This window comes from Verticillium dahliae, genomic scaffold (assembly GCF_000150675.1).
Source record: "Verticillium dahliae VdLs.17 supercont1.2 genomic scaffold, whole genome shotgun sequence".
Lineage (NCBI taxonomy): Eukaryota > Fungi > Ascomycota > Sordariomycetes > Glomerellales > Plectosphaerellaceae > Verticillium > Verticillium dahliae.
In genome coordinates this window covers 1,382,500-1,401,689 of record NW_009276916.1, presented here as the reverse complement: position 1 = coordinate 1,401,689, position 19,190 = coordinate 1,382,500, and the positions used below count along the sequence as shown (strand labels likewise).

General features: G+C 55.9%; 7 protein-coding genes across 7 annotated transcripts in view; 3 read left to right on the top strand and 4 right to left on the bottom strand.

The window, feature by feature from the left end:
* The window catches only part of VDAG_01278 (transcription factor tau subunit sfc1), a gene marked incomplete at its 3' end in the record, with an annotated part of 3,136 nt that extends 1,979 nt beyond the window's left edge, over positions 1 to 1,157 (bottom strand). Inside the window, exons 1-2 of the mRNA XM_009650164.1 lie at positions 302 to 1,157; positions 66 to 252 (exon numbers count right to left, since the gene is read on the bottom strand). Of these exons, the coding sequence (XP_009648459.1) occupies positions 66 to 252; positions 302 to 914 (800 nt within the window). The 5' untranslated portion in view covers positions 915 to 1,157. The remainder of the gene's footprint in view (positions 1 to 65; positions 253 to 301) is intronic.
* Positions 1,158 to 2,570: 1,413 nt separating this feature from the next.
* VDAG_01277 (serine/threonine protein phosphatase 2A) lies at positions 2,571 to 4,997 on the top strand (the record flags this gene model as incomplete). The annotated part of the gene is made up of 5 exons (XM_009650163.1): positions 2,571 to 2,606; positions 2,670 to 3,014; positions 3,102 to 4,058; positions 4,122 to 4,420; positions 4,473 to 4,997. The coding sequence occupies 5 exons, from the start codon at positions 2,571 to 2,573 to the stop codon at positions 4,714 to 4,716; spliced, it is 1,881 nt and encodes a 626-aa protein (XP_009648458.1). The 3' UTR covers positions 4,717 to 4,997.
* A 38-nt stretch (positions 4,998 to 5,035) lies between these two features.
* VDAG_01276 (uncharacterized protein) lies at positions 5,036 to 6,840 on the bottom strand (the record flags this gene model as incomplete). Its single annotated transcript, XM_009650162.1, has 2 exons — positions 5,036 to 6,595; positions 6,691 to 6,840. 2 exons carry the CDS (start codon positions 6,838 to 6,840, stop codon positions 5,036 to 5,038), a joined length of 1,710 nt encoding a protein of 569 aa, XP_009648457.1.
* Positions 6,841 to 7,237: 397 nt separating this feature from the next.
* On the top strand, positions 7,238 to 9,805 carry VDAG_01275 (homocitrate synthase). Its single transcript, XM_009650161.1, has 14 exons — positions 7,238 to 7,391; positions 7,466 to 7,491; positions 7,574 to 7,646; positions 7,735 to 8,060; positions 8,145 to 8,299; positions 8,351 to 8,391; positions 8,450 to 8,554; positions 8,616 to 8,675; positions 8,725 to 8,771; positions 8,824 to 8,861; positions 8,917 to 9,010; positions 9,134 to 9,174; positions 9,291 to 9,334; positions 9,385 to 9,805. The coding sequence occupies exons 1-14, from the start codon at positions 7,313 to 7,315 to the stop codon at positions 9,726 to 9,728; spliced, it is 1,473 nt and encodes a 490-aa protein (XP_009648456.1). The 5' UTR covers positions 7,238 to 7,312; the 3' UTR covers positions 9,729 to 9,805.
* A 628-nt stretch (positions 9,806 to 10,433) lies between these two features.
* VDAG_01274 (uncharacterized protein) lies at positions 10,434 to 10,998 on the bottom strand (the record flags this gene model as incomplete). Its single annotated transcript, XM_009650160.1, has 3 exons — positions 10,434 to 10,765; positions 10,831 to 10,852; positions 10,990 to 10,998. The coding sequence occupies 3 exons, from the start codon at positions 10,996 to 10,998 to the stop codon at positions 10,434 to 10,436; spliced, it is 363 nt and encodes a 120-aa protein (XP_009648455.1).
* Positions 10,999 to 12,302: 1,304 nt separating this feature from the next.
* On the top strand, positions 12,303 to 16,037 carry VDAG_01273 (type I inositol-1,4,5-trisphosphate 5-phosphatase CVP2; the record flags this gene model as incomplete). Its single annotated transcript, XM_009650159.1, has 5 exons — positions 12,303 to 12,344; positions 12,440 to 13,733; positions 13,806 to 14,903; positions 14,954 to 15,878; positions 15,938 to 16,037. 5 exons carry the CDS (start codon positions 12,303 to 12,305, stop codon positions 16,035 to 16,037), a joined length of 3,459 nt encoding a protein of 1,152 aa, XP_009648454.1.
* A 789-nt stretch (positions 16,038 to 16,826) lies between these two features.
* On the bottom strand, positions 16,827 to 18,937 carry VDAG_01272 (ornithine decarboxylase; the record flags this gene model as incomplete). Its single annotated transcript, XM_009650158.1, has 2 exons — positions 18,926 to 18,937; positions 16,827 to 18,636 (listed from the first exon to the last, which is right to left on the bottom strand). Exon 2 carries the CDS (start codon positions 18,186 to 18,188, stop codon positions 16,827 to 16,829), a length of 1,362 nt encoding a protein of 453 aa, XP_009648453.1. The 5' UTR covers positions 18,189 to 18,636; positions 18,926 to 18,937.
* Positions 18,938 to 19,190: the final 253 nt, after the last annotated feature.

Genomic DNA, 19,190 nt, shown 5'->3' with positions numbered 1-19,190 from the left:
TGTTGACCAGTGTTTGCTTGCCGCTTGGGTCCATCTCCGGACGCACGTATGGATTCTGCTCGTACGTGTAATTGAAAGGCAGGGCGCTTGTAGCCCATTGGGGAGGTGGGATGAGTTCAACATTCGGACCCAGATCTGTTCCCTCGTTGAATTTGAACTCTCGCATCTTGTTAAGGTCGCCAGACATGACGCCCTCTTGAAATCGCTTGATAAACGGTGACTCGTCCATGTTCCATTGAAAGTCAGCTGGGCCTGCGTGATGTCAGTCATGGGCCTATCTACCAAGCACACGGTGTCAAACCTCGAAATCGGTGCGTGCCCTTCACAAGGCCAACCGGCTCAACACGATAGTCGTCGATGTTGTCTTGTAGCTTCCGGCGCAAGACTCTTGGATTATCTTCTCGTGCCTTGGAGCATACGTGGGACGAGGGTGCATCCACACCCCCAGGCTCCATCGCGTTCGACTCGCCCTCAAAAGGGCCGCTGGAGCCTGTCTTACGTTTCCTCCCTGTTCTCTTGGGAACAGTGATTTTGAGCACAACGTTATGTGTAGCGGCGTTATGCGACATGACAGGTCTCCTGAAAGGACTCTCTGGGTTGAGATAGAAGGGGATGCTCAGGCGATCCAAGTCGAGCACGTTCTGGAAACTGGTGATTCTTCCAAACGCCTTTTCAGCCCGGTCGAGATTCATGACAATCATCGGAACTTCGACTGCCGATAGGACACGCTTGGGAATCGGGTGCCTGCGCGCCTCGTCATCAAAGATGTCGCTCTCTGAGCTTGACGTGGATTCAGATTCAGATGAGCCAAGAATGTTTTCCGACCTCGCTGCTGCTTTCGCCAAGGCGTGTTCCATGGCACCCTTTCGCGAGTGGTCAGCTGCCCGATATGCGGCGTCGTTGGGATTCTGCATCTTGCAATATGGAGGATATGTTAGGTATCAATATTGTTGGTGCTAGAGGATTACCCTGGTTCACACATCTCTGAACGATGCCACTGGGCGTCGGGGAGCTCGCTCGCTTGACGTGCTCATCCCAGTGAAGGAACGCAGGTTCTGAACAGAATGAAATAGACGGCTTGGCTGAGAAGGCGTTCATTCGGGTTGTCGATGAGCCAGGCTTACATCGAACGGGCAAGAATTGCTGAAGAAGTGATTGCCAAGCATACAGTGTCTCGCCGTCCTTTGACAACGCGCACTGTAACTGGCCCCAATCAAAGAAGCTGCCAAATCCCGTGACATATGGCCCGTGCACCAGTCCACCAAATACACCCCCTACTGGCCGCGTGGGATCGTGTCCAATGTACCTTCTAACAGTTTAGGTGCAATCTTTACCAGTGCATTGACGAGAGGGAGATTGGCCAGTACATGGTACCTGCCTCCCTCAATCCCCCCCTTCCCTTTCCACTCCCACTACCTCAATTTGCCGTCGCCAAGTGCACCTAGGGGGGTTCCTCTTACCGTTACCTGTAGGTGTTCCTGAATGTCCAGATCAGCCCAAGGCGTGATCAGCATCGACCTCGATCCTGAGAACTACAAACAAGCCTTTTCATTTCTTTTCGTTTGATTCTCTGGTCTTTTGCGACCTGCTGCGCACGACAAATTGCCGGACATCCCCCGGCTCGTCGTCGAGGAGCTCACCCTACCTTCCCAGGTACCTGAGGTACTAGAGGCTTGCCCCATATCTTACCACGAGTCCCCTGCTATTCCACAGGGTCACCCAGCTCTCAGCTCTACCTAAGGTACCTACCTAAGGTACCTGACCTACCTAGCCAGGAGACAGAGAGAGAGAGCACCGGGGGTCTAGTTGGCTCCGTGTTGTCGCACACCTCACGTTGGCCCCGCAAACAACTGCGACTCCAACTCCCAGCATTCTCCCCGACAACACCACTTCCGCAGCTCAAGCCCAACTCGAGGTCGAATCAGGCCAAAAATACACCAAGGGTCTCCCCCCTTTCGCCTGCCCCTCGCATCCCACCTCACCTCGATATAATTGTGCATCAGGCCTTCCTTGAGTGCCTTCGCCTCCCAAGCCGAATGGGTGTGCTTCTCTCTGGCGCCCCTCATCGAACACCCGCCTCTGGCTTGGCCTGTGCCCTGCAGCACCACCCATCATCATCCTGACCACGTCAAACTCCCCGACACTGCGGTCGCACGTTCGCGAGGCGAACTCCATCCCCTCCCCACCGAACATTCAAACGCCTTCCCCCCCAAACCCGGGAGCAAGGTGTCTCCCATTGACTCCTGCCACTATTCTGCTCCTTCCTTAACAAACCTGTCCATCGATTCAGAAGGCGGTGTCATCGTCACGACAAGCCAGAACATCTACCCTCTCCTTGTCGCGATACACCTGTCGGCCGCCAATCAACACGACCTCGCGCGACCGCAATTATCTCCCAACAAGCTCTGGCTACCTCTTGTGCCTTTCTCGCACCCGCCAGCCTTGCCTGTATACCTACCTTACCGTTGCCCCTCAGCTACTCCCGGACCGGTGCCTGACGCAACCAATCACCCCTCGGCAATCCCCGTTATCAGCGTTCGTTACCATCAGAGACCGTACTGAGGTCTTCTATGAACAATATGAATCGCTTCAGCCAGCGCGTTAAGGTATGCTCCTCACTCCACCTTCATACGAACTACCCACTGATCTTGCTGACGAACTCGGTACAGGCCCAGTTGTCGCGCGGCAAGGACCCCAACAAGCCCAAGAAGAGCAAGGACGCCAAGGATGGTGCCGCCTCACCTTCGTCCGTGGGCTCGGGTCGCGACGCAAATCAGTCACCTGTGCTGACGCCTTCTTCTTCGACTTCTACACTGAACGATATTCGCAACAAGCCCCTGCCCAGTGGCACCGCAACCGACCACGGCGCGCCGAACCAGCCGTCACCTCTGAGCAACCAACAAACCGCGGGCCAGGATCGTTTCGGCGGCACCTCACAAGCTTCCAATGGCAACGGTACCCCTTCTCGACTCGGGGCCCTACCTCCGTCCGTCGTCATCAGCCCAAGCGCTCCAGTAAGATACCCCCCTCTCTCACTATCAGCCCATGCCTATGAACCCGGCCTGCATCTTGAACCGCTGCTGACGACAACTCCACTGTAGCACGTCCCCCCTCCTGGCGCTGCAGAGACTATGCCACACGACCTGGCACCCCCCAAGGCGGGCACCAAGTCGCTGATGTTCGACCGCCTTCATCAAACACCGAAAGACGTGCCCGAGGGCATGCGGACGCCAAAACGCCAGCACTCTTCGCGATTCGATATCTCAGCGGACCGCGAGCTCGAGAAACTGCCGGGCTTTCACGAAGTACCTCCCAATCGGCGCCAGGACCTGTTCATGCAGAAAATTGATCAATGCAATGTCATCTTTGACTTTAACGATGCCAGTGGCGACATGAAGTCCAAGGAGATCAAGCGACTGGCACTGCACGAGCTGCTCGACTACGTGGCCAACAACCGTCAGGTCATTACAGAACCTATGTATCCGAGGGTCGTCGAAATGTTCAACAAGAACCTGTTCCGTCCCATCCCGCCCCCCATGAACCCCCAAGGCGAGGCTTTCGATCCGGAAGAGGATGAGCCCGTGCTGGAGGTAGCGTGGCCTCATATTCAGGTCGTGTACGAGTTCTTCCTTCGCTTCATCGAAAGCCAGGACTTCAACACGAACATTGCCAAAGCCTACATTGACCATAGCTTTGTCCTGCAGCTACTGGAACTGTTCGACTCCGAGGACCCTCGTGAAAGAGACTTCCTGAAGACCACTCTTCATCGCATTTACGGCAAATTCCTGAACTTGCGATCTTTTATCAGGCGCTCCATCAACAACGTCTTTTTCCAGTTCACCTATGAGACAGAGAGGTTCAACGGTATCGCGGAGCTGCTTGAAATCCTGGGCTCGATCATCAATGGATTTGCCCTGCCGTTGAAGGAGGAACACAAGACCTTCCTCACGCGAGTTCTGATCCCCCTGCACAAGGTCAAGAGCTTGAGCATGTACCACCCTCAACTAGCTTACTGCATTGTGCAGTTCTTGGAGAAAGACGCATCTCTAACAGAAGAGGTAAGTTTGTGTCGGCGCGTCAGCCACCGCATCAGGAGGAAAGAATAGCGCTAATTGCTGCAGGTTGTTCTCGGTCTGCTCCGATACTGGCCCAAGACCAACAGCACCAAAGAGGTTATGTTCCTCAATGAGGTGGAGGATATCTTCGAAGTCATGGACCCCGCCGAATTCGCCAAGGTTCAGGAGCCCCTGTTCCACCAGCTTGCGAAGTCAGTTGCGAGTCCGCACTTCCAAGTCGCAGAGCGCGCTTTATACTTCTGGAACAACGAGTACTTTTGCAACCTTGTCAGCGACAATGTGGAGATCATCCTTCCCATCATGTTTGCACCCCTCTACGAGAACTCCAAGGGTCACTGGAACAGGTGTGTACCTCACTTGTTATCTCTTAACTGCTTGAGCTGACAGCCTTATCAGGACAATTCACGGTATGGTGTACAACGCTATGAAGCTTTTCATGGAGATCAACCCCCAACTTTTTGACGACTGCTCCCACGACTACACTGAGCAACAAAACACTGCTGTTGCACGCGAGACCGAGAGGAAGCAAAAGTGGGACTCGATTGCCAGCCTTGCGAGCCAGAGGAAGACCACAAATGGCACCGCTGGCCCCAGAGAGCATACCCCGTCTCCAACAGCAATGTCTCAGTTAGCTTTGTGAGGGGTGAATCCATTGCAGAACTCGCCGGCAGAGACTTTTGGGCCGGACAACGATGGATGTCAAAAAAGGAAGGGATCCATGAGGCCACACAGTAGACCGTAGACATGGAACAGGGGCATGTCAAGTATACGTTCCGCTGGCACGATGCCCAGCTTTCGGTATCTGAAAGTTACAGGATGGGTGGTTAGGCCAAGTGTGCAGAACAAGAATAACGTCGCTCGGTTTGGGCTTCAGAATTATTAGCGCTGAGACTGCATTTCATTTTAAAAAAAACCTGTCTGAACTGCTCGAACGCTGTGACACGTATCCTTGACAAGCGCTACCTCCACCGTCCTCTACCCCTGTCGTGGCTGCCGCGGCTGCTGTAGCCCCCTCTCCCGTACGACTGCTGCGGCTGATTATACTGGTGCAGCGGTGGTGGCGGCGGCGGCGGTGGTTGTTGCTGGTGCTGCTGCCAATTGGCCCCTGGCCCCCCTGGCGGTGGTGGTACGGGGGGAAACCAGTTCGGCGGCGGTCCGCCCATGCCCAGGTGAGGCGGTGGCGGAGGCGGCGGTGGCCAGGACCCTTGGTGCCCAAAGTGCGAAAACTCCCCAACGCCAGGGCCGGGCGGCGGAGGCGGGAAGGACAATGGTGGTGGGAAGGACGGCGGAGGGGGTGGCGGGCGTCCGCGTTGCGCGTTGGCTGTCGCGTTGTAGTGTGCGTGGTCGTCGCGGTCCCGGCTACGACTCAGACCTAAGTCGTGATCTCGCGATGTCGAGGATGGTGACATGTACCGTCGAGGGGGTGTTCGGGATCTCGATCTGCTGTAAGACTGAGGCCGATAACGTCCTCTTGGCTCGGGGCTACGTCGTGCGGCGTCACGGTTCCGGCCACGACTGCGACTTCGGCTGCGGCTCGGGCTCGGGCTGTCGCGGGACAATCTTCGCCGCTTGAAGGCTGGCGGCGAGTTGGTGCGACTTCTTGATCTGTCCCGAGACGGGCTCCTCGAGCGACTGGACGCCTGCGAGCGCTCGCGGCCACGGCTCGTGGGACCCAGCTTGACGTTCTTCTTTCGCTGCTTCATCTTTTCGCAGAACCCCCGCGACCAGCCGTAGTATGTTGTGCCGCCAATGATATCCCCCGTGATCTCGTCGATGATGACCTGCTCCCCCATCTCGTTCAGGTCCACCAGCTGGTCTTCGTCGCCCGTCGCTTCCTTGCTGTAGATGCTCTCCACATCTCGAAGAAGATCCTTGACGGCCTGTGCGAGGGCCTTGTCGGCGGGGCCGGATGCTAGCTGAAGAGGCTTGATCATGTCGGGCTGCATGGGCTTCGTCGAATTAGGCGTCAGGTGAGGGAGCCAATTGGCCGCGGGCAGGTCATACCACGACAGCCGAGGGTCGCCGTGCATCGAGGGCAAAAGGTATGGCGCCTCTCTCCCGGATCTTGCACCGCTGGCCTGGCCAGAGCTGGCTTTTGCGTCGTCGGTCGTAGTCTGGGCGGCCGTGAGGCTTTGCGGGCCTGCTCGCAGGATGTCCCGCAGGTCCTGAACTAGATCAGGCGAGAAGTAACGCTCGTCATCCCAGAGCGACAACAGGTTGCCGAGCTTGCTCATATGCTTTGGACTGTTCTGGAAGCTCGCTGCTTGGCGGAACAGGCTGGGCAAGCTGCCCTCAATCTCCTTTGCAAAACCAGCATTGTGCTGCCGGCTACTTGTATGGTAGATGGCGTCATTCAAGACATAGAGGATGTGCAGCTGTCTGCGCTTCGCAGACGGTCTCCTGACGCCGACGGCAGCATCACCGGTCATGGAGCTCGACAAGGCTACCAGATATTTGCCCAGGGCTGCGACGCGTGCCGGCGAAGCGCATAGGTGGTCGAGGATCCAGCGCTTGCATTTCTAGAAGCGTGGTGGTTTAGTCTCGAAGCTGGCGACGGGAGAAGCGCGTATCGGCACCAAAAGGGGGCCGAATGAGCGGACAGGGCAAGTCAAACCTGAACGTTGGCAGGGGAGCATTTGGAGATGGCATCAGACAGCAGGGTGTGGAACGACTCGATTTGGGGGCGGGTCAGAGGCGTCGGCTCTTTGCGGAAAAGGACGGCGCTGAAGTTGACCTTCGCGATGGCCAGTTGAGGGGTCGTCATCGTCAAGAAACTCGCATGTCGACCGTGTCGTGGTTCTGGGGGATCGCGCCTGTGTCGTGCTGCGAGGCGGCTGCTTGATGGAATTGCTAGCCTGAAGCCTGGTGAGGCGCATACATAGTACACACAGTCAGAGGAGATCCGCGGGTGAAGCTTTGGACCCACAAAAGAGCAGATGCACGTGATGCTGATCGCACGAATTACCACTCGGGCGTCTGACGTACCTTGCATGTACATGCGTCACACTGCTCCGGCCATCGGAATGAGAAGAACTTCCCCAGACGCCCCACTAGCAGCTTGGCTTGCTTGCTATTTCCTACCTATCCAAACCTTTTCCTCCGAATCGAATCCACGTTATTTTGGATGACTCTCTAGTGGCGATTACGCAGCTGAATATCTCGCCCTGACATCTACTGAGCATTTCCTGCCGACCGACTTATCAATTGATTGATTCACCTGGACAACATCAACAATCATGTGCCCGACTCCCGATGAAGCTCCGGTCGTGAACGGCCATGCCAATGGCGCGAATGGCTCGAACGGCTCCGACAACTGCATGTCATACCCTGCCCACCCATGACATCCTCGCTCACCGGAGAGGATGAACCTTTGCTAACATGTACCACAGCCCACCCTGGATTCACGGCCATTCCTGTAAGTGTGACCCTCCAGTGATACAGGCGAAATCCTTACATCGATGTTCATTGGGTCAGAGCTCTAATCGCCTCGTCCGCAGACCAAGCAAACGCACTCCAGCCCCTACCAGCCTGTAGGCGACTTCCTTAGCAATGTTTCTAGGTTCAAGATCAGTGAGTCTACCGGCGCAACAAGGCCAAGATTGACAGTCCAAGAATCGCCCCCGAGAAACACGCTTCTAACACCATGTGCTCCCGGCAGTCGAGTCCACCCTGCGCGAGGGCGAGCAGTTCGCCAACGCCTTCTTCGACACAGAGACCAAGATCAAGATTGCCAAGGCCCTCGACGATTTTGGAGTCGACTACATCGAGTTGACATCCCCCGCGTCCAGTGAGCAGTCGCGCAAGGACTGCGAGACGATCTGCAAGCTCGGCCTCAAGGCTAAGATCCTCACCCACGTTCGCTGCCACATGGATGATGCCCGTCTGGCTGTTGAGACTGGTGTTGATGGTCTTGACGTCGTTATCGGAACATCTTCATACCTTCGGGAGCATTCGCACGGCAAGGACATGACGTACATCATCAACGTGAGTCATCCAAGTTCGATCGGGTGTCTTAATGCAGCCGAAACATCCATCTAGTTAGATGACATGACGCTGACAACTTGCCAGACGGCCATTGAGGTCATCGAGTTCGTCAAATCGAAGGGCCTTGAGGTCCGTTTCTCCAGCGAGGACTCTTTCCGCTCCAACCTCGTCGACCTTCTCTCCGTGTACAGCGCCGTCGACAAGGTTGGCGTCACGCGTGTCGGTATCGCAGACACAGTGTAAGTTGAATCCTAGTATTTGGCGCCGAATTCTTGCTGACCCTCTCTCAGTGGCTGCGCGTCCCCCAGACAGGTCTATGACCTGGTCAGGAGTAAGTGGCGGAGCAGCACCTCAACTTGGAGGAAACTATCTGACAACGTTCCCTATAGCTCTTCGTGGCGTTGTCAAGTGTGACATTGAGACCCATTTCCACGATGACACTGGCTGTGCCGTTGCCAACGCCTACTGCGCTCTCGAGGCCGGTGCTACACACGGTAGGTCTCACCACAAAACACGGTTCTCTCTGGAAACAATGCTAACTAGATTGCCCTTCAGTTGATACTTCCGTTCTTGGTATGTCCATGCCTGCCATAGCAAAGGCTCTGCGGTGTCTTAGTGGCTCATGCTCCGAAGCGATGCGAAACATGACGCTGATGTTGTTTAGGAATCGGTGAGCGCAACGGTATCACCACTCTCGGTGGTCTGATGGCGGTACGTGCTGAGATACCCGGATCCCTTGAACTGTAAACTGACATCTTGCAAGAGGATGGTTGTTGCCGACCGCGAGTATGTTACCAGCAAGTAAGTTGGGATGCCTGGTTCGTCCTGCCTCACCCTGAGGCTAATGACTACACAGGTACAAGCTCCACAAGCTCAAGGATCTCGAGAACCTCGTGGCCGACGCTGGTATGTCTTTTTCCCTGCCCCACAATGCCGTTGTGTTGCGATTGGTACGAGGCAAGGTTGTTTGAGCTTTCAACCCTGACACCTGAGGTTCATTGGCCGTTGCCTTCAAAACCAATCGCAGCTCGCGAATCATGTGCCAATCATGAAGCAAAGGCTGACTTGAACAGTCCAAATTAACATCCCGTTCAACAACCCTATCACTGGATTCGTACGTTTTCCCCCGAAGCTGAAGCTCATCCGTTTTATTTGAGTCTAACACAAGCGTCAGTGTGCTTTCACCCACAAGGCCGGTATTCACGCCAAGGCTATTCTGAACAACCCCAGCACCTACGAGGTCCTGAATCCCTCCGATTTCGGCCTGTCTCGCTGTAAGTTAATCTGCTATCATAACGGAGGGCTTTGCTGACCGTACATCCAGACGTCCACTTTGCGTCTAGGTTGACTGGCTGGAACGCCATCAAGAGCCGTGTCGAGCAGCTTGGCCTGACCATGACCGATGCGCAGGTCAAGGAGTGCACCAAGAAGGTCAAAGCCATGGCCGACGTGAGGCCGCTCGCCATTGACGACGCTGACTCCGTCATCCGTACCTTCCACCTGAACTTGACCTCGGACGAGGAGAAGCCTCTGCTTCCCGATCTGACCTCTGAGGAGCATGCCAAGTTTGTGCAGGCCGAGAAGGAGATCGCCGCTGAGCCTGAGAAGAGGTCACTGGATACCACTGAGGAAACGAATGGCAGCGCTGCCAAGAAGGTCAAGGTTTAAGTACGTTGGGGATGTACAACAGGCGCCTAAAAGGGGTGGACAGCTCCCACAAATTTGAAATCATGTACGTTTGTCACAGATACGAAAGGAAGAGTTGTAAAAAGTTTACAATCAGCTTGCTCAAATGTGGTGGCCCTTGAAAGCGTGATCTCTTCGTGATTGGGGGGACAAGTGTTCGAGCCACTACCAATGCGTGACGGAGCTGGTGAGGCGTGGAATTTAGGACATGTTGACAGTGATTCTGTTGGCCTGCGTGTAGACCTGAGTAGAAAATGTCCAGTATGGTGAAGAGCGTCTTTGGTGTAACTGCTCCACGGGAGCTAGCTGCTTAATCTCACATTGCTGCCGGCCAATCCCCTCCACACGGTTACATGGTTACCTGCAACGTTGACGTTGTGCACAACGCATCGTCAGCGGCGATCGCTGCATGCGCTACCATTGGACAGTTTGTGAGATAAGTACAAGGCGTGCTTGGCAAATCGAGACTACATCCCCTCACAGAAGGGGAGACAGGATAATGAAATGTAGAGGGGAGGCTTGGGTCGTTAATTCGTAGCGCCACTATCAGCTCGCCGTTTCTAAAGAGAACAGAGCAAATCCGCATTAATAATTGTACACTCGCCCCGGGTACCATATTCGTTCCGAGACAGTAGGGCACTCTAAACACGACATGTCTTCCACCCGTGTATGTGCGTGTGTCGGCAATCAGGAAAATCGGTCTCCCTTCGGACTCCTGAATGGCGCGGCACTCTCGTACTTGCTCTTCTCGAAGATTCGTTGTTCCTCCGTCGTAGGCGCATGGCGCGTCGGCGCAGGGTCGGCGCCGGCTTCCTGGCTGGGAGAGCCAGCCGTGTCGGTGCGGGCAGGGCTGGCGGCCGGGGTGCCGCCCATTGTCGCGGACGAGAGGGGCCTGCTGGGGACGTTCTCGGAGTATTCCATCGACTCGATCATCTGCTTCTTCCTGCGCTGGTCCTCAAGCCTGGACATCCGGTCGGCGTTGATGCTCTTCTTCGCGAAGTAGTATGCGCCTCCACCAGCTGTCGTCATCGTGTCAGCAGTCTGTGTGTCCGAGAGGATCAGGCCGTTCTGGTAGCGTACCAACACAAAGGGAGCCCCATCCGAGCCTAGAGTCGAGGACGGTCAGTCTGGCAGGCTCACGGGTTTGAGCGCACCGGGCATCACGTACCAGAATGATTTGACCTACGCCATCCTGAGGTCAGTCATGCCACAACACATGAGGTCATCGCCGGGAGAGTCTTACGTTGTTCATCTTGTGTGTTTGTGGGTGAATTGGCCGTTCTTGTCTGGGTTGCGCGAAGAGACGAAGTAGTAAGGTACGGAGAGGAGGAAAAGATTGAGCGACGGCGACGAACGGGGAGGACGATTGTAAAATGTTCAGTCGTTCCGAGCGACATGGATTAATGGGGTGATATCGACGACTTCTCCCGTGGTCCAGCCATTCAGATCCCGCCTGAACCGTGCGTGCTTCCCTTGAAGACCCCACCCCACCTCCGGCTCCGGCTGGCTTCGCCGCTACTTAAGGTAAGTAGGTTTACCTACGATACCTAGGTGGTAGTCATGGTAAGGGACTGGGACTGGCATCTCGCCTTAGTACAGTACCTTGTCTGGCTTGCACGCTGGTGACGGGGACTTGATGGGAGAATGCAGGCGACGTTGGCGATTTACAGGGGGGTTCCGGGGTGAGGTGACGCAGTTCTGTAGCGGGCTGAGGCCCTGAGTGCCAGTGGCCGCAGTATCTACCTAGGTACCCTTGCTACCTGCAAGTACCTCGCACCTGCTACGAAACCAACTCAACAGCCCCGCGCCGGGCGGGGCTCAAGCTGTGGTGCCCTGCTCCTTCCTGGCCGCGGGCTTTCTACCAGTGGCTCCTGGCCTCCTGCCAAGCCAGGGTTGATGTGCCATCAGGTGGTACCCACAGCACGTACCACGTACTTTTGCCCAGGCACACCCAAACGGCTTTGCCCAGTTCGGCCCAGCGCTATGTGGGACCCCCAGCCCAGTGACGCTGCCGAGCGGGAAACAGCTTACGACAGGCGAGGCGGCTGTTCAGGCGTCGCCAGGACACGAGACTTTGACAGCAACTGGAACATCCAACACTGCCACAGCCTGCCGATCTCCCTTTCAATGTCGACTGGCCTCAACACGCAAATGCCCACGCAGACACCAAGCGATACGAAACTACCATCACAGTAGACTCGCACAATCCACAGACCACGCCCGACCATCAGCTCTCTCCCAGGAACAAGCCATGTCCTCCGAGTAGCCTCTACCCCCCCCCCGCAAGCTTCAACTCTAAACCTAGAGATATCATTATGATCGACCCTCCAGTGCGGCCCTATTCAACCTCATCGACTTTCCAAATACAAACAGTCTCGTCCTCCCAAGAAATATCTAGTCAGGGACGCCATTCCGTCGGTGGACTCCATCGCTGCTCTGGTGGCTCACCTCGCGTCCCTTGCGCTCTCAGCGCCTGTGTCCGACCCTGGGTATTATGGGTGTTCTCGATTTGAAACCCCGCTGCCTACTTGATCCCCCCCCCTTCGTAGACACAACATGGCGCCGCCAGAGGAGAACGGGCCTGACGGCTCGTCGCTTGTGAGTCCCAGCTACGTGCCGATGTGCTTGTCCATGCGCTGATAGCATCGCAGAAGCCCGTGTCGTCGCTACGAGCCAAGTTCGAAAACCTACAGATGACCCATCCCCCCGAACCAGGCATCGGCCTCTCGCCCCCTCGAGCAGTCTCTCCGGCGCCCAAACCAGAGCGGTTACGCGAGGTCAAGACAGTACAAGAGAACACGTATCATGCGCCCGCGCCGCGGCCGCCGCCAAAACCACGAGCCGATCGCGGCAGTGTATCTGCAACATATCTCCCCCTCCCTCAACATGAGCTTGGCCTCCGCGCCTCGACGCGTTCACTTGGACCACCGCCTCCACTGAGTCCAAAGCCAACGACCACGGCCCCGTCCGTCATGATCGAGCCTCCTCATTCTCCCCCGAAACACATGATCGCCCAGTTTTCTCGGGATGATGCGCCAAGTCTCCTGAACCCCGACTATATCGTGGCTCCCACGACTCCGTCCGTACCCTCACGTTCCTTCAAAATACCAAGCCGCACCTCTACGCCCACACTCGAGCCTCGGAAGTCGCCTATGCTCACTGCTTCGCGACCACCATCGCCGCCTCCGCCCAGGAGGTCCGGAGAGATGCGTAGGGAAAAGCCCCCACCGCCGATCAGCCGAAACGAGAAGCCCCTGATTCCTGCACAACGGCGGACATCAGTTTTTGCAGATCCGATACGATTGCCAGAACCGAGGCGACAGCCGCAAGAGACTTCTCCGTTCAATAGTCCGCCCAGCAGCCCGGGAAGTCCTGGCGGGGACACACCTCCATTACCTTCAAGGCCCAGACCTCATGTTGCGCAGACAGATGTATTACGACCCAGAAAGCTAGACCTAGGGTTCGAGCCACCTCCTCTTCACCATTCACTCGTGACTAAGCGTCAACGCGACAATGATATGGGCATGAGGGAACAGATGGCTTCTCCGCATGTCAACGAAACAAAACCAGCGCTTCCGACACGGCCATTATCACAGATCGAGCCACCGCCTCGACCTGCGCCCTTGACCTCCACGTCGATGATGCCTCCACCACGGCCAGCGAGGCAGGGCTCCGCTATGGTTCCTACGCAGGAAGCAGCAACGCTTCCGAAGCGTATAGTCTCTACGCCAACTACGGGCGTCCTTCCGCCCCCAACTCGGGTACCTGGACGATCAAATACCGTTGTTGACAGGTCCCTTGATAGGAGCGCTCCGCCTGACGTGCGATCTATTCGCACTTCTGCCCCTGCTCAGGCATCGTCTGCCCTTCCTTCTACCTCCAATCCCGCTGCTCAGCCGCCTATTACGAAATCAGACGGCGTCAACCCAGGCTCCACCTATCCCGATCCCTCTAATACAAATCGAAGAGCCCCTTCGGTCAAGCAAGGTGTGCACGAGGTACCTACTAAGTATGACACACGTGTGTTTGATGTCTGCGGAGATCTTGTTTGTACTACAGGCCTGCTCACCCGAGTCTGGAGTCTTCGCGACGGCGAGCTCCTCATGAGTTTTGCACACGGCGAAGGCGTCAAAGCTACATCCATCGCGTTCAAACCAGGCTCCAACGTTGACGAAGAAGGTCAACGGCTGTGGATAGGAACAAACATGGGAGAGGTCATGGAAGCCGACATTGCCACACAATCTATCGTAGCCAAAAAGGCTACAGCCCATGCACGACATGAGGTTATCAAAATTTATCGGCATTACAACGAGCTGTGGACACTGGATGAGAGCGGCACGCTTGCTATTTGGGGTCCGGATGAGGACCACACGCCAAATCTCAATGGGAACCCGCACCAGACCTATCGACTTCCCAGGACTCACGCGTTCTCGATGGTTGTAGGTGACCTTCTCTGGCATGCAACGGGCAAGGAGATCCGGATCTTTGCACCTACTCTCGAGGGCGAGACACAGTTTCAAGTCCTGATTCGGCCACTCGTGCAAGACAGTGCTGGGGAGGTCACTTCCGGGACGCTGATGCGGACACATCCGACGAGAGCTTTCTTCGGGCACATCGACGGCAAAGTCAGCATCTATAACACCAAGGACTTTTCTTGTCTTGCGGTACTGAGTATCAGCGGGTACAAGATCAACTCGTTGACGGGCGTCGGTGATTACATCTGGGCTGGTTTCAACAACGGCAAGATATCCGTTTACGATATCAGCCAGACCCCATGGACGATCAAAAAGGAGTGGCAGGCACATGAAAACCCTGTCGTCAAAATCATCTCCGACCCTTCCAGTTGCTACAGGATAGATCGACTGCAGGTTATTTCCCTCGGGGCTGACAACGTCATCCGCGTATGGGATGGATTGCTACAGGAAGATTGGCAAGAGGACGAGATGAAGGCGCATGAAGCTCAGTACTGCGACTTTGAAGACATCAAAGCTTTGGTCATGACTTGGAATGCTGGTGCATCCACTCCTCATAGTCTTCGTTACGCGGACCAAGACGCTACCTTTATCCGCAATCTGCTTCAGTCGAGCGATTCGCCCGACATATTGATATTCGGGTTCCAAGAACTTGTCGATCTCGAGGACAAGACTGCTACCGCCAGTAAGTGCATTCTGACTTGCTCGATTTAACCATCATCTAACATAGAGTAGAGCGGTTCTTCAAGTCCAAGAAGAAGGAAGGATCAGACCAGGAGCGAATGAGCCACCAGTACCGAGACTGGCGTGATTTCCTGATGAAGAGCCTTGACGACCACATGCCCCGGCATGACCTGTATCACTTGCTTCACACAGCCACGCTCGTCGGCCTCTTCACTTGCATTTTCGTGAAATCCTCACTTCGAGATCGGATCCGTAACTTGAGTGCTTCGGAGGTCAAGCGTGGTATGGGCGGCCTCCATGGGAACAAGGGCGCCATTGTCGTTCGCTTCCTTGTTGACGATACTTCCATGTGCTTCATCAACTGCCATCTAGCTGCCGGTCAATCACAGGCGAACAGCCGGCATAATGACATCGCTGCCATCCTGGAAACACCGCTTCTACCAGCTGAACGGGATCCCAACAAACGTATCGACAGTTACACTGGCGGCGGCGACGGAACCTTAATTTTGGACCACGAACTTTGTGTGTTGAACGGGGATCTCAACTATCGCATCGACACCATGTCACGGGACACGGTCGTGATGGCAGTCAAGCAGAACAACTTAGCCAAGCTACTGGAACGAGATCAGCTTCTCGTAGCCAGGCGGCGTAACCCTGGTTTCCGTCTCCGAGCTTTCGAGGAGTTGCCGATCAAATTTGCCCCAACGTACAAGTATGATGTGGGCACGGACGATTACGACACGAGCGAGAAGCGGCGTTCACCTGCGTGGTGCGACCGATTGCTGTACCGTGGCCGAGGGCGCATCAAGCAGCTTGACTACGTGCGTCACGAGGTTCGCGTATCAGATCATCGGCCTGTGACAGGACGGTTCAGATTCACCGTAAAGCGGATTGATCCCAGAGATCGGGCCGTCGCATGGATGGACTGTCAGGTTCGTTTCGAAGACCTCCGGGCGAGGGAGGAGAACAACGAAAAGTGAGTTTCGCTTGTGTTTGGCCCACTGAGATGATGCGCATCATGCTAATTAACCACAGGATGGCATACCTCATGCACGTAATCGGGTACGACACAGCCACAGCCAAATCTCTGGCGAAGCCTCGAAGGGACCGGAGTCCCAGTAGAACGCGAGCATAGAGGAGAGGGAGCCATTGTCAACCTGACAAATGGCCCAACGGTTGGAAGGGAGAGGTGGGGAACAAAACGGCGGCACAACATGGGACTGGGACTGGAGGGTCGGATCTTCATTGTGCTTTGAAAAAAGCAACACGGGGCGCAGATAGACGGGCTGCAACACGCTCGAGGGTCAGGAAAGGGAGGGCGTTGCACGATAGAGACGGTGACGCAACGGCTTGGTCACTGTCACATGGAGACTAGGTACGTGGTTGGCGGGGGAGCCAGCCAGTGTTCAGAGATGAAGCATATCGACCAGATGATGAATAGAAATACTTCAAGCGTGAGCTCTGTATTCATACTGTTCGCCGCGGATGTTTGCGTGTGGTTTTCGCTGGGTATATTGTCATGTGAGCTTTCGACTTTCTCATTGGCGCCGACCTGGCAAGCAACTACCAGACAACAATGTCGTAACTAGGATCAACTACATTTGCGGCCGCTCATACCGCAACGAAGGTCCACGAAGTAGACAGGCAGGTACACGAGGTCAAGCATCAGGGAAAAGTCGCAATTGGCCCGATAAGTTTGTATTCTGTTCTTCAACAGGTCTAGCAGAATGATAACCCCAGTGCAGCAGCTGGGGGAAGAAAACAAGGAGAATGAGTCTAATTGTACGGTGGTACTGTGGGCCTTTGCTCTCTCAGTCCATTCTTCTTTTTTTCTTTTCTTTCGAGGATACCATGTTTTCAACGCGAGCAGACAAGCAAGGAAAGGTCCCTCGTCCAGGGACAACATGCGGTGCTGGGCGGCGCTTCAAAGGCCAAGCAGAGCACGGGCGCCCGGCTCGCTGCAGACGTAAATTACGTCGTGGTCGTCGGAGAAGCCGTTGAACTTGGTGGCAGAGCACTTGGTGTAGGCGCCCATGTCCTCAAAGTAGAGCCAGTCGCCAACATCGAGTTCGTGTTCGAAGGAGATGCTCTCGGTAATGCGATCAATGCCGTCGCAGGTAGGGCCCCAAACAGAGTAACGGGTTCCCTGGCCTTCGGGACAGGCGTTGGCGGCAGGGTGATCGAAGAGAGTACGCGCGCTGGTGCGGAGGACCTTGGCAACGGGGTGCTGGTGGTCGAACATGATGGAAGAGAAGTTTCCGTAGAGACCATCATTGACATAGATCATGTAGCTCTTGTCGTCGGCAGGCGTAGGACCATCAACGGTGCGGCGGGCAATGACGTTGCAGGCAATGGTGAAGGCCGAAGACACGTAGTAGCGACCGGGCTCCGCCATGATGTTGACGTTGCTGCTGGGAGGGAAGTACTCGTCGAGAGCGCCACGAAGGACGGCCGCCATGTCTTCGAAACTGTCGTCGCAGAAGCCGCCGCCAATGTCGAGCGTCTTCATGTTGAAGCCAAAGGCGCGTCCCTGCTCGAACACTAGGTACGAGTCGTGGACAGCCTTGTAGAAGGCCATGGGGTCAGAGGCACCCGAGCCAACGTGGAAGCTGACGCCGACAACGTTGAGACCCAGGTCCTTGGCGAGAGCGAGGAGCTCTCCCGCGATCTCCTTGGAAGCACCGAACTTCATGCTGAAGCGGCACAGGCTGGACTCGTCGTCGGTCATGATGCGGAGGAAGAGCTCGGCGCCGGGGTAGAGCTTTGCAATCTTGTAGAGCTCATCGGCATTGTCAAAGGTCATCTGCTTGACGCCCTGGGTCTTGACGTAGCGGAGGTACGAGTTGGTCTTGCAGGGTTGGGCGTAAATGATGCGCTCGGGGGCGAGGCCCATGTTGAGGATCTGGTCGATCTCCCACTTGGAGGCGCAGTCAAAGCCGGTGCCGAGGGCAGCCAGGAGCTCGATGACGCGGGGGTCGGGGTTGCACTTGACGGCATAGAAGGGCTTGACGCGAGGCAAGTTGAGCTTCCAGCGCATGTGCTGGCGGTAGACCTCGCCGAGGTCGGCAACGAAGAAGGTGTCCTCTTCGCCGGCTCCGCAGGACTCCGTGTCGATGCTCTCGACACGGCGGCGGAGAGCCTCGCCGATGAGCTGCTTGGGCGTGATCACGACATTGTTGGTGGGGGCGTGATCAGCGTATTGCTGCTTCGTCTTCAGGATTGTGTGGTAGCTACGATCATAATTGATGGTAGGCGGGGCATATTGCTCAAGAGCGACAGTTGCCATAACCATATCCGTGAAGTTGACTGGTTGGGTCAAGGACGAGCGGTTAACTTGTCTGGTGGTGTTGAAGCCGGACGGTCAAGCGGGTCCTAGGGTGGCCGGAAGCGGTAGCAGGCAGATCCCTCAGCGATCTGGCGAGTTCTCCTCGACTCTCCCTCGACGAGAGGAAGAGGCTCCGAGTGCGTCCTATGCGGCAGCTGATCGGGTGTAGAGTCGACGGGAGGCGTCTGTTGAAACAGAACGTCGAACAGGAAGAATTCGAGTTTTTGCTTAGGCGTGCGCAGGGGCGGGAGGGGGGATGTTGTTGGTGATGTGGAAAGACTTCCGAACGCTGAAATCTTGATCACTGACGAAGCTGACGGCTGCGGGAGCCGTGGTGCGCCTGTTGCCTTTGAGACGACCAAAGGCGAGTCGGGGTTTCAAGGGGAGAAATCTCCGTACTGTCGAAGATCTGGACACCCACACTTTTGTCAGTCTTGGTACTCTTGAAGTGGCGTGGTCTGTCATGGAAGAAAAAACAAGGTCTCCGATGATGATTCTGGCGCGTATTGGGGAGATTCTGGCGCTACGTGACAGGCAGACTGTGGGAGGCTTCCGGGAGGCGAAGGTGGTATCTTCAGAGTCATCCGCTCGCTGTGGCCCAATACACCTGTCCTTTCGTGCCAAGCCTTTCCAGCCAGGCGTGCCGTCGTGTACCGAATATTCACGCCTCGTGTGTAACGCAGAACGCTCAGACTTACCCAAAAGGTTTTGTTTGCGGGAAGCACCTCGAAAGCTGGGACAGCTGCGGTGCGATTGATGAGGCGAGAAAGTGTTGGAAGCGTGGTGAGCTCAAAAACGAGGTGTTTTGGTCGAGCACAAGAGCCAGCCGGGTCGAGGTCGTGGTGGGGTGGCAGGAGGCGGGAGGTTTTTATTCGGTATCAGGAAATTCTCTTAGGTCAGCGCAGCTCGTCGTGGTACCGCCAGGCAGGGCTAAAACTCTTCAAGGCCTGGCGCCGGGGGTGT

Excerpts from the sequence above, each read along its gene's own strand:
- VDAG_01275 (XM_009650161.1), top strand. The coding sequence starts at position 7,313 with ATGTGCCCGACTCCCGATGAAGCTCCGGTCGTGAACGGCCATGCCAAT. Across the intron at positions 7,492-7,573 it reads CTGGATTCACGGCCATTCCT|ACCAAGCAAACGCACTCCAG; the intron begins GTAAGTGTGACC and ends CCTCGTCCGCAG. Across the intron at positions 8,676-8,724 it reads AAAGGCTCTGCGGTGTCTTA|GAATCGGTGAGCGCAACGGT; the intron begins GTGGCTCATGCT and ends GATGTTGTTTAG.